The following is a 26,494-nucleotide window of genomic DNA, read 5'->3' on the forward strand; positions in this document are numbered from 1 at the left end:
CTAAAAGATCTTCAATTTAATATTTTATCACCACAAAATGGCTTTGGCGCGGAAATTACAAGTAGATTTTATTGATCCCACTTCTGAAATGTAATATCACTTCGAATTTCCACAAATAAAACGAGGATGTCTTCGATTATAACAGATTTATTGGTGCTCGTGTGCACGGTTCGACAATCAGTTGACAACCAGTTTTAAACATTTCAAGGCTTACAGGTGACGTTTGTTTTCTACAAACGTCACCTGTCATTCTTTTAATGTTTGATAAAAATAAAAACTTCTTAACAACAAAGAATAGACAAATATTATGTAACCGATCTAGATAAATTATACAAATTATAGTAATAAATTGTGTAGGTATACAATTGATTCTTACACAATCAATCATTTAGTAAAGTATTCGAATTCTTCTCTTGAAAATCCATGCATTTTAATAATGGATAACCACGAGTCGCATCTATCAATCGAAGCATTAAACTTAGCGAAAGCTTCTGGAATTCACATTTTGACATTGCACCCGCATACATCTGCATTGCAGCCTCTAGATGTTGGAATATATGGGCCCTTCAAAACGTTTTACAACGCTGCTATCGATTCTTGGTTGATGCAACATCCTGAAAGATCAGTATCAATTTACGTTATTGGCGAAATCGTTGGTATTGCGTTTTTCAAAGCAATAACACCGGTCAATATCATCAATTCGTTTAAGAAATGTGGGATTTCTCCTTTCGACCGCAACATATTTACTGAAGACGATTACATGCCGAGTACAGTGACAGATCGCTCTTATCCCAATAATGAGGATCAAATCTCTAGTTGGTTGGTTCACCACTTGGTACGTCATGTTCTTTAGATGCGGCCAGTGTTGGGCGCCGAGTCACCCGAATTGATTCTGAAGAGACTGTTTGCTCCAACGATGATGAGTTTGAACCTATTTGCAATTATTCAAATGAAACTACAACACCAACTCGAGAACTTACCACTAGAGAAATTTTCCAAATAAATTTAAGTATTGTTCTCTATTATTTGATCTCAATTATGTGTTTAAGTTTAAGGATACTGTGACTTATTATAAAAATATTTGATTTACCATTAAAGACTTTGATTTTTCTATAATCTTGTATTATTTTAGACGATTATTCCTCAATTATCCACTGTATACTACTCCGATCCACTGTATACTTCGGGGCGTGCCACTGTTTCGACCCCATCGTACACAGTGGCTCATTTATAGGTTTTTAAAAAAACTATTATTTCTCCATTTTGGTTACAGTAATTCAGAAAATAAACAGATTTATATAAACCTAGATAAATCCTCTATGAATACTCTTAAATTTCAGCTTTCTTAGACAATTTAGACCGGAGCTACAGACTTCGGAAAAAAAGTGAACCACTGTTGAACACTTTACCCTATACCAAATAACATAGATTCTCGAAGACAATGCAGAGACGTGGTAAGTATTGAAATATAATGAAACAATTTTACAGCATTATTTAAACAGTCAGGATTAGAAAAAAAATACGGGTTGCACTCCGGGAGTGCAAGCAGAAGTAAAAACTTTAACATTAACGTTGTGCATTATTGAATATTTTGGAATGGTTAAGGAATATTTTCGCACGCCTTGCATTATTTATCAGTATAAAAGTACTAGCATTTATGTATTTAAATACAATATCCATCTATTGCGCTATCGTCCACAAAAATGACAATTTATATTAGGTGGGTACATAAAAAAAAATACTTCGGAATTATTAGTACAATTATTTAACATTAAAAAGTTTATCTCTCATAAAAATCAACTTTCATCTATAATTTCTACTATTTTAAGAATTATCGATCAGGTCACGTGTCCCTGATTAGCCCTAGATATCTTCTAAAATATTTAACCAAAGAATGGACGCAGTCATCAAAGTTTGGGAAAAAGAATTAGTAACTCTACAGGAACTAACTGCAATTAGAAACCATTCGTCACCCTCTGTATTCGCCAGACCTTTCTCCAATGGACTACCATTTTTTTTTGGTGATTTGTACAATTTTCTACGTGATAAAAAGTATTCTTCTCAGGAGGCAGTGCAAAATGCTTTCACACAGTTTGTCGAATCTAGAACAGGACAGTTCTATCGCAAAGGCATAAATGAACTTCCTATTAGATGATAGCAATATATAAATAATAATGGTCATTATTTTGCTTAAATAAATAAGTTAAATTAAACAAAAAAAAACAATTTTAAATTTTTCAGTAAAATTCGGCGATTTCATATAATAATACCCTAATATTACGTAATAAGAGGCGGGAGAGAATATTAATGAATATTTATGAAATGTTTCCCACGGGGTAACACATACTACGCTTATATAATTTATACATCGAGATAGAGCCTCTTGCTGCTAGACAACCGATGAAATAGGCCAGGTTTGTTGTTAGTGTGCGTGCATTGCACAAAATAGAGGTTAACAGTCAACTTAAATTTTTTTGGAAGTTTTAACAGCTGTCACGGGCTATCTAGAATTATAGACGTATAAATGATCTAAGACACTACATCTTCTAAGATTATGCATCAGTCGGAGGTGGTGGCTGGTGGTTACCATAAAGTGAGTCCCACGCTCGTCATTTGATGGCTGACATAACTGTTAAAGAATCTTCAATGCGGTTTATAAATGTTTAGTGACTTACAAACATAGTTGTCGAAGGGCGGCTCGTCCGGTTCGTAGTAACTAATTCTTTGTTTCTTACGTAAGTTAAATCTGTTCATCTGAAAAATACATGATAATAAGTGAAGTCAATTAGTGAATTTATGTATCAGTCGTTGAAATAATAGATATTAAACTGTTGGTAAACATAATGCTATTTCCCGCCATTAGGTGTTGCAAGGCGAAAGGCTACACTCAAATACAACAGCTGTAAGTTGAGCTTACGGCATTGTGTCTATTATAATATCATACGAATCATTTTTTATGAACACAATGAGAAGAATCTAGTATTATAGTATATAGATTAAGCAAAGTACTTTTGGTCAAGTAATAAGTATAATATAGGGATTTCGGTTATTTTTTAATAAACTGTATGCGAATATCAAGTTTTATTAAGATATTCATATCTTAACCATTACCTTCATAATTATTGTAAAAAGTAACTGAATACCCACCTTGTCTTCCTTGTTCTTCAAATTCTGACTTCTCAGAAGACTGAGACTAGAAATAGAATAATTAGAAATGCCGCGGGAAAAAAGCTAATGGTTTTTAAATAGGTACCAAAGGAAAAATATAGATACCAAAGATGTTGGTCTTAAACAGCCAAAAAAAGGGCGCGTAAAACTTGTTTACTCCTCAACATATTTTTTTGTGTAAGCGTAGCGGTGCAAGTGAAACAGACAATACTTGTGTGACGAAAATTATAAATGCTTCTTGCCTAATGTTTGTAATGTAATATATATATAAATATATATGTCTCGTGCCAAATTTTGGCGAGACAACACGTCCTGAGGATGCCTCGTGTAGAGGCGAAACACGTGTCAAATTGTTTTAAAAACAAATATTGGCGGAATTAACACTAAAGAAAACTTAAATCATTTGTATAATTATGGATTTCCGCAAAGTAACGCCTAATTCAATAAATTTTCTTAAAACCATTACTTTATTACATTACAAACATTAGGCAAGAAGCATTTATAATTTTCGTCACACAAGTATTGTCTGTTTCACTTGCACCGCTACGCTTACACAAAAAAATATGTTGAGGAGTAAACAAGTTTTACGCGCCCTTTTTTTGGCTGTTTAAGACCAACATCTTTGCCTCTATATTTTTCCTTTGGTATTTAAAAACCATTAGCTTTTTTCCCGCGCCATTTCTAATTATTCTATTTCTAGTCTCAGTCTTCTGAGAAGTCAGAATTTGAAGAACAAGGAAGACAAGGTGGGTATTCAGTTACTTTTTGCAATATGTAAGTATGGAGGTAATGGTTAATCTTAATAAAACTTGATATTAGCATACAGTTTATTAAAAAAATAAACGAAATCCCTATATTATACTTATTACTTGACCATTAGTACTTTGATTAATCTATATACTATAATACTAGATTATTCTCATTGTGTTCATAAAAAATTATTCGTATGATATTATAATAGACACAATGCCGTAAGCTCAACTTACAGCTGTTGTATTTGAGTGTAGCCTTTCGCCTTGCAACACCTAATGGCGGGAAATAGCAATATGTTTACCAACAGTTTAATATCTATTATTTCAACGACTGATACATAAATTCACTAATTGACTTCACTTATTATCATGTATTTTTCAGATGAACAGATTTAACTTACGTAAGAAACAAAGAATTAGTTACTACGAACCGGACGAGCCGCCTTTCGACGACTATGTTTGTAAGTCACTAAACATTTATAAACCGCATTGAAGATTCTTTAACAGTTATGTCAGCCATCAAATGACGAGCGTGGGACTCACTTTATGGTAACCACCAGCCACCACCTCCGACTGATGCATAATCTTAGAAGATGTAGTATCTTAGATCATTTATACGTCTAAAATTCTAGATAGCCCGTGACAGCTGTTAAAACGTCCAAAAAAATTTAAGTTGACTGTTAACCTCTATTTTGTGCAATGCACGCACACTAACAACAAACCTGGCCTATTTCATCGGTTGTCTAGCAGCAAGAGGCTCTATCTCGATGTATAAATTATATAAGCGTAGTATGTGTTACCCCGTGGGAAACATTTCATAAATATTCATTAATATTCTCTCCCGCCTCTTATTACGTAATATTAGGGTATTATTATATGAAATCGCCGAATTTTACTGAAAAATTTTAAAATTGTTTTTTTTTTTTTTTTAATTTAACTTATTTATTTAAGCAAAATAATGACCATTATTATCTATACATTGCTATCATCTAATAGGAAGTTCATTTATGCCTTTGCGATAGAACTGTCCTGTTCTAGATTCGACAAACTGTGTGAAAGCATTTTGCACTGCCTCCTGAGAAGAATACTTTTTATCACGTAGAAAATTGTACAAATCACCAAAAAAAATGGTAGTCCATTGGAGAAAGGTCTGGCGAATACAGAGGGTGACGAATGGTTTCTAATTGCAGTTCCTGTAGAGTTAAAACGGTTTCTCGTGTGTATGCGGTCTCGCGTTATCATGGAGCAATAATGGTGAAGATCGTTTTATGAGTTGGGGCTGTTTCACTGCTAGTTTTGCTATCATTGTTCGGAGTTCGGCACAGTAGACTTCTGCCGTTATTGCTTGGCTAGATCAGAGAAAGCTATAGTCAATAACACCATGCTGAGACCACCAAACAGTTTCCATTACCTTTTTATTGGTAAGTTTTGCTTTAGGACACTGCTGTGGCGTTTGACCTGGGGTCAGCCACTGCATTTCTGCTTACGGTTTTCATAAAGAATCGACATTTCATCGCATGTCACAATTCGATCCAATATTCTTTAATTTCTGAATCGATTCAACAAGGCAACACAAGTTTCAACACGCGTTTCGTTCTGCAGATCAGTCAAATAATGAGGCACGTATTTTCCACATTTTTTATTTTTTTTATTTGACGCAAATGAGTCAATATTGATGGTAAGGTAATGTTAAACATTGCCACTAATTCCTGGGTAGTTTGGCTCGGATCAGCTTCCACCATCTCTTTCAGTTCATTGTTATTCACCTGTCTTTCACGTGGTTCGTTCTTCAAATAAAAGTTTCCATCTAGAAAGCGTTTAAACCAAAATCGCACGGTGCGTTCATTAGCAGTCCCCTCTCCAAACGCAACATTGATATTGCGAGCGGTTTATGCCGCGTTAGTTCCGCGTCGGAACTCGTATTCAAAAATTACTCGAATTTTCCAAGTATCTTTTTTGTCTGAGCTGAATAAAAAAAACAACTTAAAGTCGATAGTCGAATGTTGCATATTTTTAAAAGAAGAACTACATATTACAAACCATATGAACAAATCGTCTAAGAGCTAGCAACGTTTTTGAGAGAGAATTTCGGGTAGGCCAGTTTTAGATATCCTATCTCTCTCACTCTTCCGGACGTCATATGGACTATCTGGCTGGCGGTAGTGGTTGCGTTCATCAGTGCGCATCCTACCTGCACAGGTAAAATATCGATTTTTATATATATATATCTAATATTGCCAGACATTTTTAATGCTGTTTAAACTGTTCCAGACGCTAATTTCGAATTAAAAAAAATTGTTTTTTCAAAATAATTCAGTATGGCTGAAATTTTTTTGTAATATTATTTAAGTATCTAAAAACTTATATATATATATATACATATTTAAGTATCTAAAAACTTATATATATATATATATATATATATATATATATATATATATATATATATATTATCCCACTACCGCCAGCCAGATAGTCCATATGACGTCCGGAAGAGTGAGAGAGATAGGATATCTAAAAACTGGCCTACCTGAAATGCTTGTTTTCCTGATGTTGACTTGTGTTCCTCTCGTACTAAAAAGTTTCATTAAAAAATTTCAAACCATGAAGGTTCTATGTCAATTCGAAGTACTTATTACAATAAGACGTTAATTTCCATACTTTTATATGTATTTATACTTTAAGGTATAATTGTATTAGTAAAATTATGGGGGTAGACAAATATGTTTGAAGCTTGTCAATTAGTAAAAATAGTAGCTACGTATTTTGGAAATATGACTTAATAATACAATATTGTGTACAGTTTGTTCTTCGTGTCGAGATTATGTATACGAATACTGCGCTATACATGGCCCGTTACTGATCATACCGGATGATAAGGTAAGTGGAAGCTATTATACCTACTCATAACATAAATTCAGTTACTGACTTTATGTGCAGTGTACTGCCACCATATTATGTACTGGGAGCATTTCTTCTCTCTTAGAAACCCATTTGTTGCAACAGGTTTGTAAATTTTGATAAAATAAACGACTTTATCATATTATCAAAGTTATGCGTTTCACCATTTACCAGCACTTCGGAAAATCTGAGCTTGAATGAGAAGTGGCGGGAAATTAATTGTCATTTTTTTAATATGTAATTTTATTATTTTCATTTCAGACTTGGGGATTGGATATCTATTTTAATTAATAAATATTTTATTCTCGAAGTCTTGCTTTTACGGTGTCTAGAGAATACCAGTGTTGTGAAGTAACTTAAGTGCTGACTAGACACCAATTTGGTTCTTTAATGTCCATATTGTTATTAGTTATAAGATTTCTGTAAACTTTTTGAACCAAATATTTTATTGAAAAAAAAGTTTACCTTTTAATTATTAATTATATCAACATTAACGGATTCAGCATTTTACAGAATATATAGAATTCAAATTCAAATCAATTCAATAAATATAATCGTATGTTTCTACACTTTAACATTTAGATATTTTACTTGGGTCCGTAAAAGTAATTAGTTATATATAAGAGGAGGCAAGCGGGCAAGAGGCTCACGTGATAGGAAGTATTGAGGCAGCCGCTCATGGAACACCAGGTGTCAAGAGATGGGCTGCCGGCCTTTAAGGTATACTTTTTTATTCCAAGAAGGTCCCTAAGTCGTATCGGTTCGGGAAAACAGCAGCCGGTAATTGATTCCACAGAGTGGCTGTGCGAGGCAAGAAATTTGCAAAACGCGCAGTTGTGGAATAACATACGTCAGCGTGATGCGGGTGGCATATTGCATTTTGACGTAAAATCCGGTGGTGGAATTCAGCCACTGGAATCAACCCGAACAGGTCCTCTGAGCTCTCCCCGTGATAAAAGCGGTAATAGAAGACACTTTAAATAATAAGTAAAAATATTATGTAGGTAGGTAGGTAGGTATATATACATTGTGGCATGTGAAAATTATGCATCAGAAATATAAATATAAGTACATGACAGGATTCGCTTTGACGGGATTGTCGACTCCTCATAAACAGCGCTCGCGAGCAGGCCGCATGGACTAGCAATCGCTATTCTTCTAGTGCTGCAACAGACTATAGGCCGTGATCACTTTCATTAGTCCTATTCCATAAACACCATTATTGCAAAACATAATTTAGATAAGTTTATTACGTTCAGGTCCCTGCCGTGACAAACCTCCCCCCGATTGTACCGAGGGCAGCCCTGACTGTACCGAGAGTATTTCTGCATTTAAATGTATCCACTATTAGAGGTAAGTTTGTTAAGTTAACAGCTTCTCAATAAGTAGATTGTAATGAAGAAAGAAGTAGAAACATTATATATCTGAATCATTGAGTCGTGAACACGCTTTACATTGGTCGTTCTTAAGCGCACTCCACGAAATGAATATTTCTCTGGGCTTTATAGTTCAAAAAATATCGCAATGAGTTAGTACTTAATACATAGGATTTATTATTATTTATATATTATTGTTATTGTATTTCTTTTGTTATTTAATACCTAAAAGGCCACAATTTTAATAACCATTAAATGAAAGGCGCCGGTTTGGGAGTGTTCGCTACGAGAACCCTACCTCGCAATGTGCGGTTTGGACCGTACAGAGGAGTACGTAGTACGGACGCTGCTTCAAACTACTGCTGGCAGGTGAGTATATTGATACAAGTTAATAAATACGATAATGGTACGCTGGCTGACGGTACACTACTCCACTTTGTATTTACTGCTTTCTGCAATCAGTATCCAAAATTGTGTGATACGCCACCAATTCAAATACCATTTCTACTAAGCTACAACTATTATAATAATAATAATAGCCTTTAATAACAATCTTTACATAGTTTTAGATTTACATTTAGTTTGCAGTAGACATCGGCACAGATTGTTTTGCTTTCGCATAGGCCTCCCCCAGGCTCTTCCAGTGTTCTCGGTCATGACATGATCTGCTCCACGTCACACCAGCGGCATCTTTTAAATCGTCGCTCCATCTACGACTCGGTCTCCCTCTCTGTCGTTTTCCTTCTCTAGGATACCATTCAGTTACTATTTTGGCCCATTTTTCTTGTTTGCCTCGTATTAGGTGTCCTGCCCATTGCCATTCGAGTTTACTAATAGTTTGTGATACGTCTGCAATGTTTGTCCTTTTTCTACAGCTACAACTATTACAACAGTTTTTTTCTATACTATATTATTGTGCATGTATCCTATACTTACCCAATAATATAAAAGTGAGTCCGTAGTGGACTCCTGTTTTTCTGTTTGATTTTACTTCTGCCGCCAATTTCAAGCTTCAAACTGAGTGATTAAAAATTTTAGCTACACCCATGATTTAAATTCTCTATTAAAGATTATGAAACAGTTAGTTTATTACCAACATTAAAACACCCAATGTCGTAATAACCATTACATCATCCAAACGAGTGTTGTAATGTTGTACTGAATTTCATAACAACACACCTTGGTTTTTTTTTCGTATTGCTCGATGCGTGGTATCTGTATGAATTTAAAAAAAAGAACATTTTCGTTTACGCGCGTTCCACACTACCAGAACGTGGCGCGCCGTAAAAAAAAGTAGGTTATTCGAAACCCTGTACTTTCCCCGGGGCGTAAAAAGAATAGGGGAGTCCCAGGCCCATGGGTGTCGTAAGAGGCGACTAAGGGCTTTTTAGAAGTGGGAGAGTCACGCTGCCGTCTTATGACGTCAGCACAATCGGGCCAGACTCGTCCGGGTTAATTTACCACACTCGCACAGAATACCGGCGTGAAGTAGCGGCCTAGTGCCGCTACGTTTCGCATAGGTTAGTGTCGAGGACCGGAGGCCATCCCTTCCCCCCCCCCCCAGCAAAATATGAGAGCGGTCCGTAAAAAGATATTACCCCAGGAGGGTACCGGCTCTACCAGAGCCGGAGAATCCCTCCCCGAGCACTTTCGCTCGGGCTGCCCTTCGTATTCTGGGGTGGGCACAGAACCGCGCATGACCGAGGACAAACGAGGCAGTAACACCACGGCACCCCGCTCCACGCTCAACGTGGACTTTTGCAATATCAGGGGAATTCACTCCAATTTAAACGCCGTCCACCACCACCTTGAGACGGCGCAGCCGGCCTTGTGTTTCCTTACGGAGACGCAGATATCTCGACCTAGCGATACGTCATATTTAACGTACCCTGGGTACAAAATTGAGCACAATTGTTTGCCTCATGCCGGGGTATGTGTGTGCGTTAGGGAGGATATCTGCTGTCGCCGTCTCGGCAATTTTGAGGGTAGGGACCTGTCTACTCTCTGGCTCCGCGTAGATTTAGACGACCGCGTCCGTATCTATGCGTGTGTCTACAGGTCCCATAGTGGTAACGCAGAAACCGATCATCTCATGGGCTGCGTTCAAGCGGCAATTGACGACGTGCTTGCACAGATCCCCTCCGCTGAAATCGTAGTCTTGGGTGATTTCAACGGGCATAATGCCGAATGGCTTGGATCACGTACCACAGACTACGCAGGGCGATCTGTGCATAATTTTGCATTGGCGTATGGTCTGTCCCAATTGGTTGAGTCGCCAACGCGGCTCCCGGATGTGGATAGCCACATGCCGTCCTTATTAGATCTTCTGCTGACTACACATCCCGATGGTTACCAGGTCTTTGTCGACGCCCCTCTCGGAACGTCCGACCATTGCCTGGTCAGGAGTGTAGTGCCTATCCGACGCCAACGTCTCAGACCACCAGCGACCCGCCGCGTTTGGCAGTACAAGTCAGCAGATTGGGATAGGATGCGTTCCTTTTTTGCATCCTACCCTTGGGGCAAGGTTTGTTTCCCTTCGGATGATCCAAGTGCCTGCGCCATTTCAGTAGCCGATGTAATACTGCAGGGCATGGATATTTTTATATCAAGCTCTGTAGTACCGATCGGTGGCAGATCACAGCCATGGTTCGATGCGTCAGTTAAAGCAGCATCTGACTGCAAAAAACAGGCGTATCGAACTTGGGTTGCGGCGCTGGGCACAAAGGATCCGAACTGCAAAGTTCTTAAGAGGAAATATAACCGTGACTCCAGATTTTTTACGCGGCAAATCGCCCGTGCGAAGTCTAAGCACGTCGTCAAAATCGGCGAGCAGCTTTCCAGTTACCCGACCGAAACACGCAAGTTCTGGTCGTTGTCGAAGGCTGCTCTTGGTAACTTCAACCAGCCGTCCATGCCGCCGTTGCACATGAGGAATGACACCCTGGCCCATACGGCAAAAGAGAGAGCCTCTTTTCGCCTCCAACTCGACTCTTGACGACAACGGAAAAACACCGCCGACCATCCCGCGGTGTCAGAGCTCTATGCCTGAAGTACAGTTCAGACAGAAAACTGTTAGGCGAGCTCTGTTTTCGTTGGACATCAGGAAGTCGAGCGGGCCGGATGGCATTTCTCCAATCATGCTTAGAAAGTGTGCCCCTGAGTTGACGCCGGTGCTAACGCGTTTATTCCGGCACTCTTATTCCAAAGGCGTAGTCCCTGACTCATGGAAGTCAGCCCTTGTCCATCCGATCCAAAAAAAAGGAGACAGTTCGGATCCGGCGAACTACAGGCCTATTGCTATCACCTCCCTGCTCTCCAAAATCATGGAGAGCATTATTAGCCGCCAGCTTTTAGTATACCTAGAGGGTCACCAGTTGATCAACGACTGACAGTACGGCTTTCGCTATGGACGGTCGGCAGGTGATCTTCTGGTATACCTAACACATAGATGGGCGGCGGCTGTTGAAAGCAAGGGGGAAGGCCTGGCAGTTAGCCTGGATATAGCGAAGGCCTTTGATCGTGTATGGCACAAGGCGCTCCTCTCAAAACTTCCATCATTTGGGCTTCCCGAGAGCTTGTGCAAGTGGACCTCCAGCTTCCTCACTGGGCGTAGCATACAGGTCGTTGTCGACGGATATTGCTCGAACCCGAAGCCCGTGAATGCTGGAGTGCCCCAAGGCTGTGTGCTATCTCCTACGCTGTTTCTTCTGCATATCAACGATATGTTGGACACCTCCAACATGCATTGCTATGCAGATGACAGCACTGGTGATGCCGTATACACGGGCCATTCAGGTATCTCTCGGGAAATCGTCGACCAGTGCCGGGAGAAACTTGTGTCTTCTATCAAGTCCTCTCTCGAGAAGGTCGCAGAATGGGGTAAATTGAACCTTGTCCAATTTAACCCCCAGAAGACTCAAGTTTGCGCGTTTATCACTAAAAAAACTCCATTTGTCGTATCACCGCTCTTCGAGAACACTTCTCTTAAAGCCGCGCCTAGTATCGGAATACTGGGTCTCGAAATCTCGAGCGATTGCCAATTCCCTGGCCATCTGGAGGGCAAAGCCAAATTGGCTTCGAAGATGCTGGGCGTCATCAATAGAGCACGGCAATACTTCAAGCCGGCCCACATTCTAGCGCTCTACAAAGCGCAGGTCCGGCCACACATGGAGTATTGCTGTCATCTCTGGTCTGGTGCACCCCAGTATCTGCTCGATCCATGTGACCGCGTGCAACGTAGAACAGCTCGAATTGTCGGGGACTCAGTGCTCTGTGAACGGCTGGATCACTTGGCGTTGCGTAGAGATGTCGCTTCATTCTGTGTCTTCTACCGCATTTATCACGGGGAGTGTTCCGAATAGCTGTTTAACCTGATTCCTGCCGCCGAATTTCACCTTCTCACGACACGCCACAAGTTAGGATATCATCCCCACCATCTGGATGTGTGGCGGTCCTCCACAGTGCGGTTTTCAAGAAGCTTTCTCCCTCGTACTACAAAGCTGTGGAATGAGCTTCCTTGTGCGGTGTTTCCGGGACGATACTACATGGGTACCTTCAAAAAACGCGTACACCTTCCTTAAAGGCCGGCAACGCTCTTGTGATTCCTCTGGTGTTGCAAGAGAATGTGGGCGGCGGTGATCACTTGGTGAACACCAGGTGACCCGTACGCTCGTTTGTCCTCCTATTCCATAAAAAAAAAACCCAGCCATTTTTATTGAAAAAATGAGCGATTCAAGTTTTGACAGAATCCGCCGGATATTTAAAACGCTGCAAAAGAACCTAATATTCAAGTGAATTTTACTATACATTATACTATAAATTGCACTATACAAAATGTAAATTACTACAAAAATAAATAATTCTTGAGTTTATTTCTATATAATCAGTAATGGATGATATTAGGTTACTACTAGGAAGGCTGGCTGTTTTAATGTTAGCAGTAAGCAACCTGTTTAAGAATCTTTTAAAGAATTCATATTCTTCGTGTAGATAAAGACTTGTATGCAACTGATGATAATTAGGTATTAAAACACTCATGTGATACCCACATTCGTATTTTAATACCCAATACAAAACCAACTTCAAACATAACATGCTATATGGCGGGTGTGATCATAAGGAATAATATATCAATACCGTTTTATATCAAAGCTGTTAATATAAACTGTATAGTAAATAATGCGTAAAAAATATATTCATCACGTCATGTTTATTTTGTCATTTTATTTCATGATACTGGCCGTGATATCCTCAGATCTGCGACAAAGACCACAAACCCTCACACATGGTGGACGCCGTAGACGGGAACAACTCGAATTGGATGCGGTTCATAAACTGCTCCAGACATTGGAGTGAACAGAACCTCGTCGCGTTCCAGTACAGGGGAGAGTTGTATTACTGGTAATATTTTTTATTTTGCTTACCTATTATTACCATATTTTTTACTTTACTTGAACCCAATTTTGAAATCTAAGACGATATCGTCTTAGAAGGTGGTTCAAAGACTAAAGTCTGCTGAAAGAAACAGGGAAGTAGAAGCCATTCAGCCCTAATTAAAAGACAAACAGAACTCAATAAAAAAAAGTCAAAGTTCTTAAAGAAGAACTAAACAAATTATACAAAGAAACTAAATCACATAATAAAACTGAAGTAAAAATAGAGATATATGTACAAAGAAAGCATTTAATGGGCTTAATCTTTATTAAGTAAGGATCCACAAGCTAGAAAGTAAACATAAAATCAAAAATAGAAGACTTGATTATATAGAACAAGCAACCAACTTACTGAATAAAAAAGGTCCAAATCCTGATGGAATAAGCAAAAGGCGCGTAAAGCATAAAACGAAGGGCACCTGTTCTTACGTTACATGACACAACTGATTAATATAGTACTAGAAACAAAAGACCCGTACAAAAAAGGGAATCCACTACACATTTCAGTGTGATATGTCTAACGGCTAGTATATTTAAACTCTTTGCGCAGGTAAGTTTTAAGTTTAAGTTCAACAGTTCTCTGTACATAGCTTTTATCGATTATAGAAAAGCCTTCGATAGTATTAGTCATTTTGCCACATGGAATGCACTGAAACTTGTAAATATCAGCAGAACAAACATAGATGATATTATGAGAAAAATACATAAAGTTAAACTCGAATCAAGAGCACAAGAAAGAAGTATTTGAAAATGTCGGTAAAATACAGAAAATTTGGAGCAGTTCAATTTGAAATATGACTGCGGAAACAGATAAACTCACAAAGGTCTTGCAATTAAAGTGACAATGGGCTGTCATATAGCTGGTCTAACAGATGGTTGGTGGACTCTAAGAATAGTGGAAGGATTAGAGAGTAAAAGAAAAGTATACAGACCAGAAAGATGGTGGACTGACGATATAGCAGATATTGCCGGGATAGACTGGATGAATCTGTGCAAAAACAGAGGAACATGGAAAATAATGGAGAAGGTCTTCACCCAAGCAGGGGTTCCTGCCCGCGAAGTTCCAAACTTATCATAACTGTCAAATTAGTCATAATAAACATTGACAAGTAGTACTTAAAATGGATATGTTTTTTTTAATTTCTGTTTATTTTTTATAAACTATTTATAAATTTCAAGTAAAATATAGGCAAAACAAGTTGATGCAACCGATTATTTTATATTTTATTTTTGCATGACGACGATTTATGTTGATATATTTATGTTGTCTTAACAAATACAAATATATATATTTTTTTTATTTTTCATTGGTGACCCCGATAAGGACTTAATTCAAGTAAGTGAAAAGATAAAGTAGTGAACAAAATGGCGCAACCAGGCAAAGAAACATTTGCGGACGCAACCAGTGGGAACTTTACACCATCCGACATTAATCGGGTCGGAGTTCGGTTACCACCATTTTGGGCGGACGAACCAGCTGTATGGTTTGCTCAAATCGAAGGGAGCTTTGCCCTCTCCGGAATAAAAGACGACGATACAAAGTATTACTATGTGAGTGCCCAACTGGAACATCGATACGCCTCCGAAGTGAAAGATATTCTTGTTAATCCGCCATCGAAAGGGAAATACGAGACACTCAAAACTGAACTCATCAAGAGGCTCTCGGCATCACGAGAAAAAGAGATGACCCAGCTATTAATGCACGAAGAACTTGGAGACAGACGCCCTTCTCAGTTCTTACGACACCTAAAGCATCTAGCAGGACCGAACATACCAGACGATTTTATTAAAACTGTATGGACAAGCCGGCTCCCAACCAACTTGCAAACCGTCGTAGCATGCCAACCAGAGTCATCACTCCAAGCTCTTGCTGAATTAGCTGACAAAGTTCACGAGCTAGTTCCTCCTACACCACAAGTAGCCCCTGTAGACGTCGCTTCTTCCTCAAGACTGGACCAACTTTCAAGAGAAGTTGCCGAGCTGAGTCGACAAGTAAAAGCGCTCTCCACAAGAGACGCACCTCGATCTCGCTCAAGACACCGAGTAAACCAACGCAGCAGAAGCGGCAAGCGATCGCAATCAAACTACAGAAAGTTTCCTGTCTGCATTTATCACCACAAATATGGTGAAAAGGCAAGAAACTGCCAGAAGCCTTGCGATTACCAGCAGGGAAACGCGAGAGGCGGTCATTAATAGCGACGAATGATTGCCCTGGTTCAACTGGTCGCTTATTTATCACGGACAGACGAACAAAAGTGCAGTTTTTGGTCGATACAGGCAGTGACCTCTGCGTTTTTCCTCGATCTGCCATCAAAACAAGCCGACCAAGAACAACATATGAACTGTACGCAGCGAACGGAAGCACAATCGCTACCTATGGATCCACGAATTTGGAGCTAAATCTAGGTCTTCGTCGTGCATTCAAATGGCAGTTCGTAGTAGCAGACGTCAACAAGGCAATAATAGGCGTAGATTTCCTGTCTTTCTACAACTTAATGGTAGATTGCCGAAATCGCCGCCTCGTTGATAACACCACGACACTCACGACAAAAGCAGCACCTGCTCCAATAGCTGATGCTATTTCTTCTGTGAAGACACTCGTCGGTGACACGAAATACCTAAACCTTCTTCGAGAATTCCCGGAGATAACTCGACCGTCAGGCATTAAACAAAAAATCCATCATAACACGGTACACCACATAAGGACTACACCCGGTCCACCGGTCTACTGCACTCCAAGAAGACTTGCACCTGACAAACTCAAAATCGCAAAACAAGAATTCGCCGAGATGATCGCTAGAGGAATCGCACGACCATCAGAAAGTCCATGGTGCTCACCATTACACCTAACTCCGAAAAAAGATAATGGCTGGAGACCATGTGGAGACTACCGGATGCTAAATGCGAGGACAATTCCAGATCGATACCCCATCCGGCACATCCAAGATTTCACGCACAGCATTTCCGGCAGCAAAATATTCTCAACGATCGACTTAGTCAAAGCATACCACTATATCCCCGTTAATACAGAGGATATACCAAAAACGGCAATCACGACACCCTTCGGAATGTTCGAATTCCCATATATGACTTTTGGTCTACGAAATGCGGGCCAAACATTCCAAAGATTCGTGGATGAAATGACCAGAGATTTCGATTTCACCTTCTCATTCATCGACGATTTCCTGATATTCTCGGAAAATGAGGAGCGGCACCTGGAACATCTGCGTCTGATATTTCAAAGACTACAGGATTACGGTCTAGTAATCAACGTATCAAAATGCGTATTTGGCGCAGCACAAGTAACTTTTCTCGGTTGCACAGTATCAGCAGATGGCGTCAAACCACTAGAGAGTAAAGTCCAAGCAATCAAGGATTTCCCTATACCACAGACTGTAAAAGAACTTAGACGTTTCCTTGGCATGATGAACTATTACCGACGTTTCATCAGAAACGCAGCGGAAACTCAGGCGCCATTGAACAGCCTACTAACCGATTCAGTCAAGGGTAACCATCCAGTGAACATCTCAGGAGAAACCCTACGTGCCTTCAAAAACTGCAAAGAAAGTCTTTGTCATGCAGCACTACTTGCTCACCCGGATTCAGATGCCAAGTTGGCACTAGTAACGGACGCATCCGACACTGCAATCGGTGGAGTTCTGCAACAGCTGAAACAAGATGAATGGCAGCCAATTGCGTTCTTTAGTCGTAAGTTGAGCCCACAACAGAAAAAATATTCTCCTTACGACAGGGAACTCCTGGCCATATACGAAGCAATCAAACATTTCCGACACTTCGTAGAGGCAAGACATTTCACGGTATTTACCGACCATAAACCGCTTTGTTTTGCCTTCCATGTGCGTAAAGATAAATGTTCTCCACGACAGTTCCGCCATCTAGACTTCGTGTCACAATTTACCACGGATATAAAGCACATCTCAGGAAAAAATAACATTGTGGCCGATACCCTTTCAAGGATCGAGGAGATAGTTCAGCCTGTAGACCTTGTCAAGCTCGCGAGGTTGCAAATGACTGATCCTGAATTACAAAGTTTACTTAACAGCGAAACATCCCTCAAACTCCAGAAAGTTACCATACCTGGAACACGAACCGAACTATATTGTGACCACAGTACGCAGCTACCACGACCATATGTGCCAAAGGAAGTTAGACACCAGGTGTTCAGTAGTATCCATTCACTAAGCCATCCAGGCGCAAACTCGACCGCCAAATTAGTGACAGAACGCTATGTGTGGCCAAGCGTCAATAAGGATTGCCGTGAATGGGCCAAATGTTGTCATTTATGTCAACGTACAAAAGTCACACGACACATATCTCCAGCACTCGGTACATTCAAATTACCTCGAGCTAGATTCCAGCATGTGCATATCGATTTGATTGGACCTATGCCCATCTCTGGAGGATATCGCTACTGTCTCACCGCCGTAGACAGGTTCTCACGGTGGCCAGAGGCAACACCTCTTCAGGACATTTCAGCGGAAACTGTGGCAAAGGCACTTATATCAAACTGGATAGCTCGCTATGGTTGCCCGTTAGAAGTAATCACAGACAGAGGAAAACAATTTGAATCGGCACTTCTAAAACAACTCGGAGAACTTGCAGGATTTCGACGTATCAGAACTACGGCATACCATCCAGCCAGCAACGGGATGGTAGAAAGGCTACACCGACAGCTAAAAACAGCTATTATGTGCCACGAAAGTCAGAACTGGACCGAAAGTCTTCCATTTGTACTCCTCGGCATCAGAAACACGTATAAAGAAGACATCCATGCCACACCATCTGAAATGTTATACGGAGAAACACTTAGACTACCCGGAGACTTTCTTGAATCTGCTAGCTGGAACACAACAACGGACATTACAGACTATGCAGCACGTTTACGCATGATGATGGGTAAAATCCGTCCTCAACCAGCGTCAAGGCACTGCAAAAGAAATATATTCGTCTTCAAAGACTTACCTCACGCAAGCCGTGTTTACGTCAGAGACGACACCGTGAGAGGATCACTACAGCCAGCATATACGGGACCGTATGAAGTTCTAGAAAGAAGTGATAAAGTCTACAAATTAAGAATAAATGATAAAACACAGACAGTTTCCATAGAAAGGTTAAAACCCGCTTACATACTTACCCCTGACGGCGACTCGAAACGAATAGGATCTGAAGCCGAAATGAAAGAAAACAGCGGTATCAAAACACGCTCTGGAAGACAAGTTAAATTTCCAAACTATTATCGCCCGTCCTAGGACGGTCTCTGGGGGGGAGTATTGTGGCGATATGTATATTATCAAACTTATAATAATAGTATATGAAAATATATAGCCTATCTATCTTATTATATTTATGAACATAAAATATATATCAAGAACATTATTATATATTAAACATCTACATATTTACTATAATAATATATAAGTACAGATTATAATAACACTATATACTATACGTACATTATCCACCACATATAATAATTACTTTGCCACATTTGTCGTACCGATTAATTTAAGACTTGATGCATCGTGTCGTCTGCTGTGAAGGCCTGCGGTAGCATCGAGAACAATGGGACAAAGGAATGCAGTACAGCGACTAGCGACGCACCGGCAGCCGGCACCCGAAGACAGTGCGCCCCGAACCTTCAACGCACGCGCACGTTACCTTTGCTTTCGCTGACGCTTCTCGTTTACTTACGTTACCCCTAGTTTAACTACTTCTCATTTCTTGTTTAGTGTACCTTCTGTTCTATATAGTGTTAACTACATACCTGTATCATATTGTGGTGTTAAGTGTAAATTATATATGCATAAACTTATCTGAAGCTAATTCGGGCTAATTATTTATATCATCTACTGTATACCAGGACTAATTCACACACCTCAACCCCACATATTTATTTATTACAACAAAATACAAAATATATAATATCAGTGTTCGGGTCTCCTTTTAAGCCTTCTCTCCTTTTGTAGGAGGCCCCGCTCTTCCATAGCAAAAACATAATAATATGATGTAATAATAAACAAGTTGACCTTAACATAAATATAATCAATTAACTAAGAAAAAGAAAACTACTAACAACAATAACATAATAAATATTGATTTATTTCATTAACATAATTAATGTGAGTGCTATCACTCAATATTTTCCTGACACAATATTATCTTATTTGATTTTGTAAAGAATTTCAATACAATGATTGGATATTTGAAGGGCTCTGTTACTGAGATATACAGCGAAAAGAAAGAGTAGGTGATAACAAGCCGTCACGGCAGCGTTCGTAAAACACTCATTTAGTTAATGGTATTTTCGTTGACATTGATTTGCAAAATAAGTGGCCATTTAATTTAAACGAGTTAAAATGCATGTTATTTATTCAAATTTCCTGTCTATATTTTTATAAGAAACTAATTTAAAATCAAATAAATAAGACCTAAAAGATGAAAATTTCATAAATTATCTCTTAGGAAGCGAAACAGCTTTTGCTGTTCGACTTTTCGCCATCTGAATCAAGGCACCACAGAATACGAAGCACCGTTTTTTATTCTTTAATTATTATAATAGACTGCTTTCATCTAGAAAAGTTTATTTCTATTTAAAGCTCGTTTAATATTTTAGCACAATCAGAACTATTCCCCGCAATACGGAGCTGATGGTGTACTACGGGAGTGAGTTCGCACATCGCCTGCAAGTCGATATCGGTCGATATAACTCACCTATAGACGAATTTGGTAATTTATATACGTACTTTCGGTCTTTAGTTCATCAAAGTACCTTATATTTCAAAACGTAATATGTTTACAACACAGTTATGAAAAAAACATAAACGGATTATTAATACGAGATACTTATTCCTAGTGTATTATATTATTACGAATTATCTATAAGTCCCTCACACCTAGGGATGAGGTGATACGTTGGGCGAGGATAGTACAGAACCGATCATCGTGAAGATCTTTGAGGGAGGCGTTTGTCCAGCAGTGGACGGCTTCCGGCTGATATGATGATAATGTTGATGATCTATTAGTATCTTCTTTGTATGGAACCTACTCGGTAAATGTCCAATAGATATTGCAAATCATGAATTCTGCTTCCCGTGATTGCTAGCGCATCACCAGCTTCCAATAGAAATATCACCAAAACAGGATAGTTGAATAAATATATCAAGATTTATAGGGCATGCGTTATCAGAGAGTTGGCTCAACGGTAACAACCGTTGAGTTAAGGGCATTTAAGACAAAATCACCAGAGGTGCGGTTTTGTATCACGCCTCGTCCAAAATTTACTATTTCTATCCCACATTCCCTGCCCAAATCGTCGGGAAGCCAAAACTTTGTGTACGGATTGATCGTTTGACATCGTGTAGAAACTTCTCTTAGTTGTGTTTGTATTGTAAAGTGATTGTGCTGTATTTCCAGTCCGATACAACATGGTTACCTTCAGAATACCATGTACATACACCTTAAAGAACGGTAACTTCTAATCCTCTGAAGTGAGAAGCAAGATAGTATAGGCGGCGGTTATTACCACCACTCATTTGTATTTCTCAAAAAAATCTTCCATAAAAAAAATTGCGTGCGTACAAATTACACATGTCAGAAGTGAAACCTGCATTGTGCACTATCCTGTAAACTGTAGAGTCCTGGTACATGTTTCTAGGTTGACACATGATTTCAACCGCATTGAAAGACATCGGTTTAATGAACTTTATTTCTCATTAAGACATATACGTGTAGTCTATGTCTACGTATATATAATTTTCTTCATAAGTCCTATGTAATACTTCGCCGTTTATGGTAAGATCAGGAAGGTTAGGTGTTTTTTTATTATTAGCACTATATATCATATATGTTTTGGAGGCATTGATTGTTAAAAGGTTACATTGAAACCACTTTTGCAGTATATTTAATTGATCTTGTGCGTTTCCCATTAGTTCTTCTTAATTTTTTCCGAAGTAAAATAGACATGTATCGTCTGCATAAAGGGTAAGATGAACCTGCTAACCTGTTTGGTGCACGTACATCAGAAATAATAAAGGCGCTAGAAGGGCAAGCGCAAGGGATCCCTGAGGAACCCCGCATGTCAGCAGCTTGTTGTGTTGTGTGTTCTAGTGCAGATGTGTTCTAGTTTTTCTTGTAGCAGGGTATGACTGAGTGTTTCAAAAGCTTTTTTAAAATCAATAAAGACTCCTATTGCCACTTACCTCTGATCTATTTTGGTTTTTATTGTGGGTACTAAATCAATGGTGGCACCAACTGTATTTGATTTTGGCCGGAAACCGTATTGTTTATCATATATAAAGTTTGTCTTTATTAGGTATTTCTCTAATCTGTTATATATGATTGTTTCCAAAATTTTTGAGAGTGTTGGTAGAACCGAAACTGGTCGGTAGTTCCCAAGGTTAGATTTATTACCTGCTTTGTACAGTGGGGTAACTCTAGCAATTTTAAGACTTTCCGGAAAGATACCTTCAGCCAAAAGTTGATTTAGACATTTTGTTAATTTATTTATTATAAGATTTTTGATACACTTAATGGGTTTGGTACTTATAGCATCCAGTCCTGTACTCGTGTTGGGATCTAGGTTGTCTATAATTTTGGAAACCTCATTTATAGTACACGGAGTAAATTGAAACAACTTGTGATGTTTGGTGTTGTGGTTGCTATGGGTAATGTGTATGTGTTACTATTATGAAAGTGTTTTGGTATTTTGTTGATTAAATGTGTCCGTATATTTGCATAGAAATTTATGAAAATTTCGCATACCTCTATTGGGTCCGTAGTTACAATGCCGTTTTCAGAGGTTAGCTTTGGAGGACCACAACTATTAACAATTTTGTTTGTATTTTTCTTTTGTCTTCTTGATTATTTGTGCTAGGTTGTCTCTTTTGGTTTTAATTTTTTTTTCTAGTTGACTATTGTTAATAATTGTTATGGTGTTGTTTTGGTCTACACCATAATTTATTTCTTTTATTAATTCCGGCTAATATCTGTCTGTTGATCGATTCATCTTTTGTCTGATTAACAAATACAATACACTTATTGTATTTGCTTATATTATATTCGGAAATCATCTTTTTAATGTACTGTACCAAATAGTGTGTAATCATGAGTATTAAATTCTAAAATTGTCGTTCAACAAACGTTTTATACAATTTCGCAACATCTATAGACTCGTATTGAACTATTTTTTCTTTAGCAAAGACATAACTATTACCACTACCATATGTTGTCCTGGTGTTTATGTAGTAATACGTCGTGCGCATGACGTCAAAATACATTAAGGTATATTCGCGTCATACAAAAGACAATCTCTTCTTCAACTATGACCGCCTGGTACCAAAACACTGTATAATGCTTCCTATATCTTATGAATTTAAGTGTTTTTTTCGTTTCATCGACTTTTAAATCTCATCGATGATAAAGAAGTTTTCACTTTCAAAATATAATAACAGTAGGTAATAAAGCCTAAAGAAACATGACTTTAAATTAGGTTCCAGTGAGCTGATGCACTTTCCACGTACTTTAATAATGATTATCATGATTATCTGTCCCATCGTACAGTAGAATCCAAATATTATTTGCAATTAACTCACGAAGTAGCCCATCTAAAGTAATTTATGTGACATAGGTAATAGCAATAACGATAATATAATTTTGTACTTTACAGTTAAACGAATAGCAGCCAGTAATGAGCAGTACGATAACATGTATGCAGCACTGATAAATCCAAGTAATAAGAGTGGAACTAAGTTGAAGCAATGTGTTGATTTGAAGATAGAAAATTATTTGAAAAAGAAAAAGAAAATTATTTCAGTTAAAAAGTCGAATTCAAGCAATGTTAATGGATCAACGCACAATATAACTATTGCTCCGAAGAGAACTAATAAAATACATTCAGATACAAAGTCTAATACCAGTATCGTTGGTGAAACAACGAATCAATCTATTCAAGCAGGTCAACACACTGGTGACAAACCATACTCACGCGATGAAAGTGGTCAAAGTATCACTGAATCTGTCCATTTGACGAACCAAGAAAGAATACATACCATTGGTAAACCTTACTCATGCAATGTGTGTGGTAAGAGTTTCAATAAATCTTGTAATTTGAAAACACATTGTAGAATACATACCGGTGATAAGCCTTATCCGTGCAATGTGTGTGGTAAGAGTTTCAGTGAATCTAGTTCTTTGAAGAGACATAGTAGAATACATACCAGTGATAAGCCTTATCCGTGCAATGTGTGTGGTAAGAGTTTCAGTGAATCTAGTTCTTTGAAGAGACATAGTAGAATACATACCAGTGATAAGCCTTACCCGTGCAATGTGTGTGGTAAGAGTTTCAGTGAATCTAGTTCTTTGAAGAGACATAGTAGAATACATACTGGTGATAAACCTTACCCGTGCAATGTGTGTGGTAAGAGTTTCAGTGAATCTAGTTCTTTGAAGAGACATAGTAGAATACATACCAGTGATAAGCCTTACCCGTGCAATGTGTGTGGTAAGAGTTTCAGTATTTCTGGTTATTTGAAGACACATACTAGAATACATACCGGTGATAAACCTTACCCTTGCGATATGTGTGGTAAGAGTTTCAATAAATCTTGTGATTTGAAAACACATTGCAGAATACATACCGGTGATAAGCCTTATCCGTGCAATGTGTGTGATAAGAGTTTCAGTGAATCTAGTTCTTTGAAGAGACATAGTAGAATACATACCAGTGATAAGCCTTACCCATGCAATGTGTGTGGTAAGAGTTTCAGTGAATCTAGTTCTTTGAAGAGACATAGTAGAATACATACCGGTGATAAACCTTACCCGTGCAATGTGTGTGGTAAGAGTTTCAGTGAATCTAGTTATTTGAAGAGACATAGTAGAATACATACCAGTGATAAGCCTTACCCGTGCAATGTGTGTGGTAAGAGTTTCAGTATTTCTGGTTATTTGAAGACACATACTAGAATACATACCGGTGATAAACCTTACCCTTGCGATATGTGTGGTAAGAGTTTCAATAAATCTTGTGATTTGAAAACACATTGCAGAATACATACCGGTGATAAGCCTTACCCGTGCAATGTGTGTGGTAAGAGTTTCAGTGATTCTAGTTCTTTGAAGAGACATAGTAGAATACATACCGGTGATAAACCTTACCCGTGCAATGTGTGTGGTAAGAGTTTCAGTGAATCTGGTCATTTGAAGAGACATACTAGAAGACATACCGGTGATAAACCTTACCCGTGCAATGTGTGTGGTAAGAGTTTCAGTGTATCTAGTTCTTTGAAGCGACATAGTAGAATAGATACCGGTGATAAACCTTACCCGCGCAATGTGTGTGGTGAGAGTTTCAGTGTTACCGGTCATTTGAAATCACATAGTAAAATACATACCGGTGATAAACCTTACCCGTGCAATGTGTGTGGGAAGAGTTTCATTCACAAACATTTCACAAACGTACAAAGTTTGGTATAATTCGTAACATTAATTGGACTTTTCATGGACATTAAAAGTTAAGGAGACTTCATGAAGGAGAAGGTTTTTAATATTTCAATATTACATTTAAAATCCCTTTTCTGTTTTCAGACGGTGTATCAGATTCTAATTAACTAGATAATAAGCAGCGCTTACAATAAATTACTTATCGATGGGTATTTCGTTTGCTCAGCCGATGACGCCTTCATTATAATATATTCCAGGGTTGACCCGGCAAACGTTGTATTGCCATATAAATTGATCTTGCCCGCGACTTCGTACGCGCATAATTTCTGATTTTCTATGAGATTATTTTCCTGCTGGAAGGGCAATCAAACTTATATAAAAACCGCTTTTCATAGTTCATACCTAAAGTTGTAAAAAATTTTTTTTGGAATAAAGAACTGACGTTTCTATTTTTTTCAAACTTCTCCGTAAACAAAATTTCAATTTTCATATTGATATAAGCCTACACGTAGGTACAACTGGTCGTGAAAGAAACAATTTCTGAGATGTACACTGGTTGTTTTCAAAGTTAGATTCTGGCTTTATTATTATAATAAGATTATCGAGTAGCATAATTTCTTAACCAGAAATTGTTGCTATGTTTAAATTGCAATTGGTAATCCGGTGGTATGGAAAAAAAGAATTAACAGCCCTATTTTTTTAAAACATCCCTGTTAAAAACAATTCTTGTACTTCCTTCGGGTTGAAGAAAAATCTGGTGAACTGACTCCGGAGCACGCCACATACACCTGGCCATGCAAGAAACAAACATTTCTGAGATATATGCCGGCTAGTTTCAAAGTTTGGCTCTGTGCTTTATTAATTGTCATAGCGTAGTTTAATTTAACCGGAAATTGCAGACGTTTCAATTAAATTCAATTGGTAATCCGAGGGTATCAAGGGAATCCTAGGGATAAAGACTGTTTCCCCTTGGTTGACGCCAGTAAAAATGGTGGCTTCGATCACATGTTTATGCAAGGTCTTGACATGAAGTCTGATTCAATTGCAAAGTTTTGGAGGGTTGCGCATTAAAATAATTGGAGCGCCAACTTTGAGGCTTAGGATGTGAGGTGGTATTCCTGGTGGCTTAAGAGTGTGAAAAAACTCTACAGGATAATGCACAGCTCTATCGACCTCCAATACAGTGTCTAAAGATTCATATTTTATCTGAACTAACGAAAAATATATTGATACTGTTGGCTGGGTCGTTTCTTGGAGAAAGAATAGAACTTTCTCTCAGCCATGCAGCGCAACTTACTCCAGATTGAACAATATTGGGGTAGATTCTGTCCATTAAGCTAGTCAGATCTCTCACAACATGACTAAGATTACTTGTAAGTCTTTATTTAACATCCCTCCTCCAAAA

At 38.5% G+C, this 26,494-nt stretch overlaps 1 protein-coding gene across 1 annotated transcript; it reads left to right on the forward strand.

The window, feature by feature from the left end:
• The first annotated feature begins 8,478 nt into the window (after nucleotides 1–8,478).
• LOC126979577 (zinc finger protein 883-like) lies at nucleotides 8,479–25,122 on the forward strand. Its single transcript, XM_050828955.1, has 3 exons — nucleotides 8,479–8,566; nucleotides 13,452–13,597; nucleotides 23,315–25,122. The coding sequence occupies exon 3, from the start codon at nucleotides 23,353–23,355 to the stop codon at nucleotides 25,120–25,122; it is 1,770 nt and encodes a 589-aa protein (XP_050684912.1). The 5' UTR covers nucleotides 8,479–8,566; nucleotides 13,452–13,597; nucleotides 23,315–23,352.
• The last annotated feature ends 1,372 nt before the right edge of the window (nucleotides 25,123–26,494 follow it).

This window comes from Leptidea sinapis, chromosome 1 (genome assembly GCF_905404315.1).
Source record: "Leptidea sinapis chromosome 1, ilLepSina1.1, whole genome shotgun sequence".
Lineage (NCBI taxonomy): Eukaryota > Metazoa > Arthropoda > Insecta > Lepidoptera > Pieridae > Leptidea > Leptidea sinapis.